Genomic DNA, 11,457 nt, shown 5'->3' on the forward strand with positions numbered 1-11,457 from the left:
TAGAGTATTTGATAATAGTCCAAGATTTCAATAAAAGAAAAAGTTTAAATGTTTCATTGATGGCCATAAGTATAACTTACCAAGTCATTTTTAATCTCATCTGAATCATTGCAATATTCATTATTAACTTCGGGTTCCTTGTCAGAGTCACTGGAATACTCAGATGAGAGATCTGAATTACTTTCTACATTACTTTTGTTAATATTTCTAAAAATCAGGGTATAAAATGTAATTAGAAAACTACATATTGGGAATTTCCACCAATTCTAAAAGCTGAAAAATAGATAATTACTTTAAATCGTCTACATGCGGTTCATTTATGGATAATTCATAATTTTCATCTTCGATGGCATGATCCAAGTTGCAAGAACTAGGGTCAATTTCCGTATGAGTTTCGTTATTCCCATTGTCGCTTTCCTGTTCAGATTGAGACTCGGTATCTGAATAGGACGACTCCAAGCTAACATTCTTCTTATGGTCCATGCATTTTATTGAGGTTTTCAGTCCTTTTTTTATATCGCACCAGTGATCTGCGCGGTATTAAATTACTGTCTGACCACAAATACGCGCGATACTTTCGTTTCGTTGGGGGCATATTTAATTTCAAGCTTTCTAAATTTTTTGAAGCCGATACACTTAATTAATTAATTAAATAAAACAAAACTGATAGAGTGAGAACTACCAAGCCTAACAACTGAACTAAAAACAAGTTGGGAAAACCAAAATATTACCTCTCCGAGTCAAGAGATCTACAACTACAAAGTTATTTACCTAGATATGGAATTATTTCTCTTTTTTGAAGTAAAAATTTACGAAATATTGAAGCAGTATTCCAAGCATAGCGAATATACAGTAAAGCAGACGACATTTTACATCCAATAAGGATAAATCTTGGACACATGGAAATCAGTCAATGGCAAAAAGAACAGCAAATGAAGTCTACGCTTCAGCTGTTTACCCTATATTCTGATAGCTACATTCACAACTAGTTAGCAGTGTAAACACTATCGTCTCGTCTCACCTCAACAATATTCTTAGTTTGCCAACATGAGTGTTAACGCTAAATAATGCCAAAGCTAAATTGTAGCTAGACGCACTGATAGTCAATGCGCACCATAAAGAGAATAAAAACTCTGTAGCTCAGTCCTACTAATCTAATCGCCACCATGATCTTTCCTTCTGCTAAAATCTTAACCTGATTATTTAAGAGTGTATTTAACTTTCGGCTCACTGTGAACCGTTGATGTCTCTTCCTTTCAGACACGAAAATCAAAACCCAAACTTTACTTCGCCTCAGGCCTCAATTATTTACTCTTTATTTCACTAAGCTTATTGCCGATAATACTAGATACACCCGCCGGAGTCTAGAACTTAGCTTTCTTCATGAAATCACTAAGCCAAGGATTATTCTATATACAGATGTAGTATAGCTTAAGTAATATATAAACAGCCATTTCAAAAAATAATATTAAAAAAAGTCTTTGGAATATCAAAATGAAACAGAGCTTTAAAGCTACAAAAGTACTAAATGCATCATAATTACGAAAAAATTTTCCACATATTCACTTTATATTAAGGATAAAGGGAATATTATGGTTCTGTAGGATTTCTTTACACATCAAAACAAAACGAACTTCTAACGCAGCGCACTAGCGTAACAACGGACGGACACACACAGACAAAACATAGACCGCTTTTTAACTCTTTCCGTATTAATTTTGAATTGAGAAACAACATTATCTTAAATATTAAAATAAATATAATTAATATTTAATATTTTCTTCGTTAGTTATTCGCCTTATTGAACGTTACATCGTTTTAAAAAAGAACAATTAAACATTCTTGAGAGACTTGACTAATATTGGCGTTTGAAATGAAGCATACGCCGGTTGCTTTGCCTTACTCAAATAGGTAGTATATAAGGGTTTCGAATCGCAGCTATGGATAAGAACAGCGCAGTTGCGTGAACCTTTGGTGGAAGCCCCACCATTGGGAGGCCAGACGTTTCTCGTAACCCTGGCCGATCGCCGCGTATGTCTTAACCTTAAGGATGATGATGGAGTAGAAGCCAGGTGCGCAGACTGGTGTCCATGTGGGATGGACAAAAAAAATGACCAGAAGATGGTGGTGTGTAGAAACCAGCGTGTACAGACTGGTGTCCATGTTGGATGGACAAAGACCAGAAGATGGTGGGGATTAGAAGCCAGTGTTTACAGACTGGTGTCCGTGTGGGATGGACAAAGACCAGAAGATGGTGGTGTGTAGAAGCCAGTGTGTACAGACTGGTGTCCAAGTGGGATGGACAAAGACCACAAAATGGTGGTGTGTAGAAGCCAGTGTGTACAGACTGGTGTCCATGTGGCATGGAAAAAGAGCCCCAATGATGGTGGACTATAGAAGCCAGTGGGTAAAGACTGGTAATGGATAATTGCTATGGTAAGTGGAATCCAAATTTTCGGAAACTGTAAATGCGGTCCGGAATTTGGGAAAACGTTTTCTCCGATTTGAAAACTGCGAACGCGGTCCCCTGGGGTGTAAGTCAATAACAACAGACAGACACACAGACACACACACAGACAGACACGTCGAAATTAGAACCTCTCCGTGACATACGTCACTCGGAGAGGTAAAAATAGCAGAAAACGGTTTGACACCCGGGACACAATAACGTAGAGTAAAGGGACGGAAAACTTTAGCTTATTTCCGACACAGGTACGCTGTACGTTACAGGCTGAATAAACCACAAAGAGAGAACGTTGACACGTTTCCTACTATTAATGAATACTAAACTTAAATTAGAGAAACTTAATTTGGTCATTGCAATATTTAATCTTAAACCATTCAATCTTGTGGACTCTCGGTAATACAATTTATAATTAATAATAAAGATACTCAAATTGTCTCTGTTGTTCTGCTTTCCTCGTTACGCTTGTTCATGGGTGATCACCCTCGTGGTAACGTTTGGTCTTATTGGCCGCGTCTTTATTTTTAAGCCGCGAACACACGCACAAATTATTAGTCCAGTCTTTTTATAAAGTTCATGGCTAGTGGTACCAAGTACCTGCTCACGAGGCGCTCTCGATCTCGACTCCTCTTTTTTTTAAAGTTTACGCTCTCTCTTTCTTTTTCGAGACCCGTGGGGCAAGCCTGGGGTTTTGCCCGTGACGTGGGTCTTCCATCCATCGTGTTAGGTGTTAGGCGAACTTTTCCATAGCCGAGGGATCGGCCATATCCGCGATTGTCGAGGGGTCGGACATAAGTCAGCCCTACCGTTATAAATGCCGAGGGATCGGCCATACGCGCGATTGTCGAGGGGTCGGACATAAGTCAGCCCTACCGTTACAATTCCCCCCGACTTAATGTTGAGCGCCCTCGCTCAACCGGTAGGAAAAAGTCCAGAATGAAGCTCAAAAAAAAGGTTCGCAACAGGGAGTGGCACAAGACAAAAGCGAGTCACAACAATAAAATAAAACACAACAGTGGAATGAGTTGAGAGCCACAAGAAAACTACATAACAACCAAAAAATTATGTGAACGACCATCGAGGTGAGAACCACAAGAGTATTACGTGAAGTAACTATTAATAAAAAGTTGAAATGAAAACAAAGTAATCAAAACAAAATCATCAAGTGAAGCACAAAAAAAATTTCGTGAATGAGAAATAAAAAAAATCATATTCACTATGTGAAACAAGGCAAATGACCATAACTAAACAAAATATAAAGTAAACATTAAGTTAAACATTAAATTGACACTAACATTAAGTTAAACACTAAAGTTACACTAAAATTAAGTGAAACATTAAATTTACACTAGCATTAAGTTAAACATTAAATTTACACTAGCATTAAGTTAGTGAAACAAATAGAACATGGGATATCAAAATATGCACAAACATGAAGGCTAGCTAGACCAGTCATGGTTTACAAGAAAAGAACTATCAATTAAACAAATTAATAACGTTAATAATCGTGGACACTAAGGTCCGTCCATCGAGAGACCCTCTCCCAGAGGAAAAATTAGACACTATGGTCAGGTGAGAGACCCTCTCTCAAATAAAATTAATATTTGACCCTACCAGTTCTGGGGTCGCGTGGCCGAAGGCTACGCTTTCTAGAGGCAATTTGTTCATTATGACCATCATCAGATGAGGCTTCACTACAAATGCTTAATGACCGCACGGGTCGACTAACATTGGAATTATTCACAACAGTTGGAGAGTTGTTCACCCTAGGATCAATCTTAGGGTCTGTATCGACCGATTGTTCCCCGGAATTGTCGGCATTTCGCTCGACGAAAGGTTTGAGGTCACGGATATGGAATGTACCCTTAAAAACTCTGTTTGATTTCATACCCTTAAGCCTATAAGTCAATGGGGACAGTTTTTGAGCAATTACATAAGGCCCATCACTACGCGGTGCCAGTTTTTGAGAAAAGTTGGCGCTGGCCTTAGATAAGAAGTGAGTGCGTTTTAATACCATTTGTCCGACCTCAAATTCAACGTCACGGTGACGTGAATTATAATATGGTGCCTGCCGGCTTTGCTGCGCTTCAATATTTTCTTGCGCTTGCGCTTGGGCGTCATCGACAACCTTTTTGATTGAAAGAGCGTGTAAGCTAATCTTAGCGGGATCTAGTGCGTCATCAGGATTGATGGGGGTGCCTACATCGGCGGGGGAACGTAATTCACGACCAAAATTAAGGTATGCTGGGGTGAAGCCCGTTGACTCGTGAACTGAGGTTCTAAGAGCCATAGCATATTGGTGAATGCCCACATCCCAATCCCTGTGGTTGTCGCCTACATACGTAGCAATCATAGTGGACAACGTGCGATTTATTCTCTCGGTTTGATTTGACTGAGGAGAATAAAACGACGTGAACCGATTGCGTACACCCAATAATTTTAAGGTATCCGTCATTATCTTGGATACAAATTGACGACCATTATCACTCGCAATTGTTACAGGGAGGCCAAACCTAGTGAAAACTTGGTCAACGAGTATGTTAACAATTGCCCTGGTGGTCGCACGGCGTAAAGGAAATATTTCCACCCACTTCGTCATCATATCGGTGACGACTAATAACTGTGTGATCCCGCGCCTGCTCGGGGTATAAGGGCCTTTAAGGTCAATTGACACTACGGTCCAGGCGTCGGTTATAGCGGCGGACTTCATCAGTCCGGCCGGAAGTCGCTGCACAGGTTTGTGCTTCTGACAAGCCTCGCATGAGGCGACGTATTCTTTAACATCGCGGGTCATCCCGTCCCAAATATAGCGTTCCCGCATGCGCCGCAGGGTTTTTAAATTACCTAAATGACCGGCAGCACGGATATCATGGTTCAGTTGAAGAACTACCTTTTTCAATGCGCTGGGTACCCAAATTTTGAAATTAGGGAGTAGCGGGGCTAGAGGACTAGGGAGGCGATGTAGAACACCGTATATTAATTGACACTTAGGAAGCAGAGCTTCATCGGCTTTTGAGGTAGGTGGCAGTGGCGTGTTTTCGGAGAAATATTTAACGATAGGGCCTAGGCGTACGTCCTTGACCTGTTCGTTTATAATAATCTCAGTTGAAAACTCCTTGGTGTTATTTTGGACCAAGGCCTTACGTATCTCCCGCATTTAGAAGAAGTTAGTTCCAAAGTCTCAATTTACGTTCAGCAAATTTGTGTTATTGCCCGGAAGACATGGGGTGTTCAGGGTTCTGCCCTCAAGGCTATCTATAAACGTGGAATTGAACGATTAATTTTATACGGCTGCGGAGTTTGGTTTCCAGCGAACCACAATTCTGCTATAGTTCGACGACTCCAAATTATACAAAGAGCTTGCCTTCTGCGTATTGCAAGATCGTTTCGCACTACATCTACTTCTGTACTCCAGGTACTTACCGGTATCTTGCCCCTCCATCTTGTTGCGAGTCAGGAAGCGGCTGTCTTCCGTAGCTTCTACCTGAAAGAAAAAAACCCTCCATCTAAATACTCACCTTGACAATATCACTTACCTCACTGAAGTTCCGAAATACACGATCCACCCAGCACGCAGGCTAACTCTTCCATGTCACGACTGTACTCCAACAGGACTTGGCATGGAAATCTTCACTGATGGTTCGCGGTTCGATGATGGTGTCGGCTGCGCATTTGTTGTACTCTATAATAGCGAAGAACTAGTTGCACGACGTTTTACTCTTAACAATGAAAGCACAATATATATCGCTGAGTTAGTGGCTATTGAACGATCTCTACTTTGGTTGCTGAATCACGAAATCAATGAACCTGTTATTATCTTTACTGACAGCTTATCCGCGATCACCGCCTTACGCTCGCCTGTTAATACCACTCGCCTTGTTCACACCATTCAGCAGTTGGTCTACCGTTTACCTTTAGTTCGCATAACATGGACAAAAGCTCATATCGGAACACATGGCAATGAACTTGCCGACAATTATGCAAAGGAAGCTGCTCATAGTGATCTGTTTCCCAAAATTCGGATAGCACAAACTCGTAATTGGCTCAAGTCCCAACTTTTTAGTATTTCTCTAACCTATTGGCAATCACTCTGGACAGCTGATACCAAAGGTCGTTTTACTTATCAACTCCTCCCGAAGGTCTCGGTAGTCGGACCTGGATCCGATTACTATCTCTCCCAAATACTTACGGGACATGGAAAATTCCCGCCCTATTTGTTCCCCTTGGGACATCTCCCCACTCCATGCTGTGCATGTGGGGCTGCTGTGGCTAATGCGGAGCACTATATCTTGCACTGCCCCCTAACTGATGGCTTTATTAACCGTACCAACCTCCAGGAATCCATTACGAATCTCGAAATTGACGATATTATACTTGGACGCCTTCGGGACCTTATGCAATTCATAGTCAAAAATTTTGATTTACTGTCCATGCTTTCCTAATTTATAACGATATTAATTTTATTTTATTTATTAATGTATTATTATTTATTTAATTTATTTATCTATTTAGAACTTTTAACTGTAAATATTTTTATATAACATATATTTAAAAAAAAAGGCTAGGTCAACCCGCTACGGGGATGTGCATAATGCATCCTCTACCGAACTGCACTTAATTTAAATCAAACAATATTGTGTATCTATTTACGGTATAGAGTATAATTATAAACGTTGTCCCTATCAACTGCTGATCAACAGTTTTCTCTCTGACAGAACTGCCATCTACTCGACTCCGAATTTCGCAATTACTAAACCGATAGCCCGAGGCGTCCCACAGGGTTCCTGTATTGGTCCCACATTGTGGAACGTTGTTTGTGACACTTTGCTCCAAACGCCTCACATCCCTCAAACCGACATGCAGGGCTTTGCTGACGATATCAACTGCATCGTCTGGGGCCCTTCTCGCAGTGTTTGTGAACGTCAAGGAAACACACTCTTGGCCTTCGTTTATCAATGGTGCATCAAAAATAAACTCAGCTGTAGTCCCTCAAAGTCCAAAGCCATCACGTTCTTTCGCAGTGGATGTAAACCTGATCGTCCCCCGACTTATAATATGGGAAATACCAACATTCCTAATACCAAAGAGCTCCGTCTCCTAGGTGTTACCATAGACCAGGGATTGACCTACCTTCCCCATTTACATGAAATCTACTCCAAGGTGTCCGTCTCTCTCCAACAAATGGCCGCCCTAGCCCGTAAGACCTGGGGAGTTCAATGCCTTGCTCTGAAATCCATGTATAAAAAGGGTCTGGAACGCATGATTTTATATGCTTGTGGTGTTTGGTTTCCAGCAACCAAAAACTCAGCAATAGTCCGTCGTCTAACCACCATTCAACGCGCTTGCCTTCAACGCATGGCGCGTTCTTATCGCACGACATCCACGGCCGCTCTGCAAGTCCTTACCGGTATCCTACCTCTTCATCTTGTAGCTAGCGAAGAAGCCGCGGTTTTTCGCAGTTACAACCTGAAAGAAAATACAATGCACGTTACAACACCCCTAACCAGACACACTTACCTTTCCGAAGTCCCCAAGTTTGCTGCTCATCCTGCAAAAAGAATATTGATTCCATGTCGAGCTTACGACCCCACTGGGCTTGGTCTTGAAATTTATACGGACGGCTCCCGCTTCGATGACGGTGTCGGTTGCGCGTTCGTGGTTTTCCACGATTCTCGTACCCTCGTCTGTCGGCGCTTCACCCTGAACAACGAATGCACAATATACATAGCAGAACTCGTTGCGATTCACCAATCCCTCCGATGGATTGTCGAAAATCGCATAACCGAATCAGTCCACATCTACACCGATAGTCTTTCTGCAATAACCGCCCTTCGTAACCGCTCTAACACGACCGACTTGGTCCAGTCCATTAAGTCCACACTAAACAATTTGCCCTTAGTCCGCCTATCGTGGATTAAGGCCCATGCTGGAAATCACGGCAACGAACTTGCTGATCAATCAGCTAAAGAAGCTGCCCATGGCACTGCCTTTCCTCAAATATATATAGCGCCTTCCCGTCACTATTTAAAGACTTACCTGCACAAAATTTCAACCAATGCATGGCAAAATTTGTGGGAAACTGGTCTCACTGGTCGACTCACGCACGAATTCTACCCACTTCCCTCTACTGAAGGTCCTGGCGCGGACTACTACCTGACGCAAATTCTTACCGGGCACGGAAAATTCCCGCAATATCTTCACGATCTCGGTCATCACCCCAACCCGTTTTGCGGGTGCGGTGCTGTTATCGCCGACGCCAGGCACTACATTCTGCAATGTCCCCTCACAGAAGGCTTCTTGAATCGCTCTACTTTTGACGGAACTATTCAAAAAGTTCTAACTAATGGGAACACGCTTCAACACCTGCGGAAGCTCATGCATTTTATTGACACCAACTTCGATTTGCTGTCACTCACCCCTTAAATCAAGGCCGCCACTGCTGTCAATTTTCATCCTCGAGACATTATCGATCGTTTACATTATTTATTTATTTATTTATTTACTTTATTTATTTATATATACATTCATCTTTCTTTATTTACAAAAAAAATATTTAGGGTCCTACGCTGTTAAAGGGTGTGCATAAGGCACCTTTTCTTATCCGCTCAAACAATAAACAAAACAAAACTCTGTTATGTATTACCCAATACGGTGCAGAGTATAATCATAAAACTATGTCCCTATCTACTCCCTCCCATGGGTACCACCTTGACGTGGTGGCGAGGGCTTGCGTGCACCAGAGAAGCGTTGAGCGTTGCCGGTAGAGTTACTCATGCCGGTTGGTCATCGTGGAGGTGCCAGAATAAGTGTACCCACCCTCTGTTGAGGTTTCGGACTTTGGCAATAGTCCGTTTAAAACTTGCCGCGCCTTGCTCTCACTAAGTAAGGTGTCAGTTGCATTGAGGAAGCGGTGGGCGTTGCTGGTAGTGTTACACATGCCAGTTGGTCACCGTGGAGATGCATTAGTGTTTCCCTTTTGTGCGGAGGGATGCCAGGGCTGGGACATGCAGTGGGCCGTTTAGGATGAGATCCGAAGTCCTATTCGGCCGGGGTTTCCCCAGCGCGCGGGCTGCCGGCTTTGGTCGAGCCGGCAAGCGCCCAGGGGTCGTGGCACTGCGGGCGCCCTGCATGTCTAGTTTGGCGGTTTCTTCGGATTCCGGCTGTCCTGGCCAGAATATCCGCACAGGTGAGCCCCTATGGTCTTCGGGGGGCAACCCGCGTGGTGCCGGTGATCTCCTTTCAGGATCCCAGGAAGAGGTCTCCGGGGTGGATGCCCCGGGCCCCGGAAGTAACCGGGGGTATGGTTCGCCAAGCTGACTGGAGGCCTGGAGGATTGATTGGGAGGATCCGGTGCTTTCGCAAAGGCCGTGGGACATGTTTTTTGTCCCCGGTTGACCACCCCGTGCTGCAGGCGGGGTTTAAATGCGGCAGCTACTGTCGGGTAAGGCCGATTTCTTTTTAATTTTTGACCATGGATACAGACATAGATTTAAACACCACTAACGCCTCTGAGGCTACCGTTAACCTGGCGGACTGCACACGAGACGTTATTCAACATTCGGATGATTTTTTCGAAGATCTTCCGTGTGGCATTTCTGGGCCTGATTGTTCCCGTTTTGACTCTACTTTAGAGGATATTGTTTCTGCTCAAGGCGCTCGTTTTACGGCGGCCGAAGCCCATAAAGTTCGGCGTTGGGCGTCTAATGTTAAAGACTGCCTTTACGAACAGTTCGATTGTGACCAACGTCTCGTAACTGAGGTAAAGGCCCTTACCGCTAAATTAAGCCTTATGTACGACGACCGTACGCAACTCCGATTACAATTGAGAGAAACACAGTCTCTCCCATCTCAAGCTTTGTCTTCCCGCACCACAATGGGCGAGACTAAGGGTCTGCTCAAAGAAACTCTTTCCGCCCTCTCTGAAGTTCGCCAGGTGGCAGAGGATTCTCTTCCTTTGCCTCCTGCTCAACCGATTGTTCCACCTAATCCTTGGGTCACGGTCTCTCTCTACTTTTCAGCAGCAGTGACATCCTCACGGTTGAGCTGAGATGCAGTGGCTCTGTTATTCGAGTTACTTGTGTTTATGCTACACCTACCTGCGATTATGAATCATTCTTGGAAACTCTCAATTGCATTATGAGTCGCTTTGGTACGCATAAGATGATCTTTGCTGGCGATTTTAACGCTAAACATTCCATGTGGGGTTCACCCTCTACTAACCAACGTGGATTACTAACGTCTGATCTTATCAATGGCCGATATTTGTTCCTTTATAATGACCCTACCTATGGCCCTACTTTTGATGGCCATGGCTCTAGTTTTATCGACCTTACGTTTTCAACATCTGACGTCATGGATTTCATTAGAAACTGGCGTATTTCAAGTAGCGAGTCACTCTCTGATCATAGGTTAATTATGTTCGACTTTAACACTACACCTGCCACGAACTCACCTCGTCCAGGTTATTGCCTCAAGGAAGTAGACTGGCTTTCCTTTCAGGAAGCTACTAGTGCCCTCTTTGCAGATGTCCACGTGCCTTCGTTGCTTACTCCAGAACTTATCGATTCTTTCGTAGACGATCTACAGGACCGTTTACTCTCTTTGTGTGATGCGAATCTACGCCGCAAGTCGACGTCACCTAATCACAAAACCGTTCCTTGGTGGTCCCAGTCCTTGCACATCCAAAGAAAAAAGGTTCATGCTTTACGCCGCCGTTCTCAGCGGTGCACTGATCCTGACCTGCGACTCTCGTATACCTTAGCGTACAAGCGCGATCTCGCGCAATTTAAACTGGCCATCAAGCACGCTAAAAAGCGTTCATGGGAATCCTTCTGCTCTGAAGTCACTTCCCTCAACCCTTTCACACTCCGGTAAAAAATCTCGGCTCATCGTTTAAAGTGTCCCACTACCCTTTCCGCAATCAAACAACCTGACGGAACGCTGACTGCTTCTATTAATGAAACCCTCACAGTAATAACTGACACCCTCTTTCC

General features: G+C 43.5%; 1 protein-coding gene across 1 annotated transcript; it reads left to right on the forward strand.

Moving 5' to 3' along the window:
- Positions 1-7,321: 7,321 nt before the first annotated feature.
- Positions 7,322-8,887, forward strand: LOC149666536 (uncharacterized). Its single transcript, XM_089841594.1, has one exon. The coding sequence runs from the start codon at positions 7,322-7,324 to the stop codon at positions 8,885-8,887; it is 1,566 nt and encodes a 521-aa protein (XP_089697720.1).
- The last annotated feature ends 2,570 nt before the right edge of the window (positions 8,888-11,457 follow it).

This window comes from Phalangium opilio, unplaced genomic scaffold (genome assembly GCF_054372755.1).
Source record: "Phalangium opilio isolate 3A_F unplaced genomic scaffold, DU_Popi_V2 ptg000060l_1, whole genome shotgun sequence".
Classification (NCBI taxonomy): Eukaryota; Metazoa; Arthropoda; class Arachnida; order Opiliones; family Phalangiidae; genus Phalangium; species Phalangium opilio.

What these genes read in the sequence shown, in the direction of transcription:
- LOC149666536 (XM_089841594.1), top strand. Translation starts at nt 7,322, where the DNA reads ATGCAGGGCTTTGCTGACGATATCAACTGCATCGTCTGGGGCCCTTCT.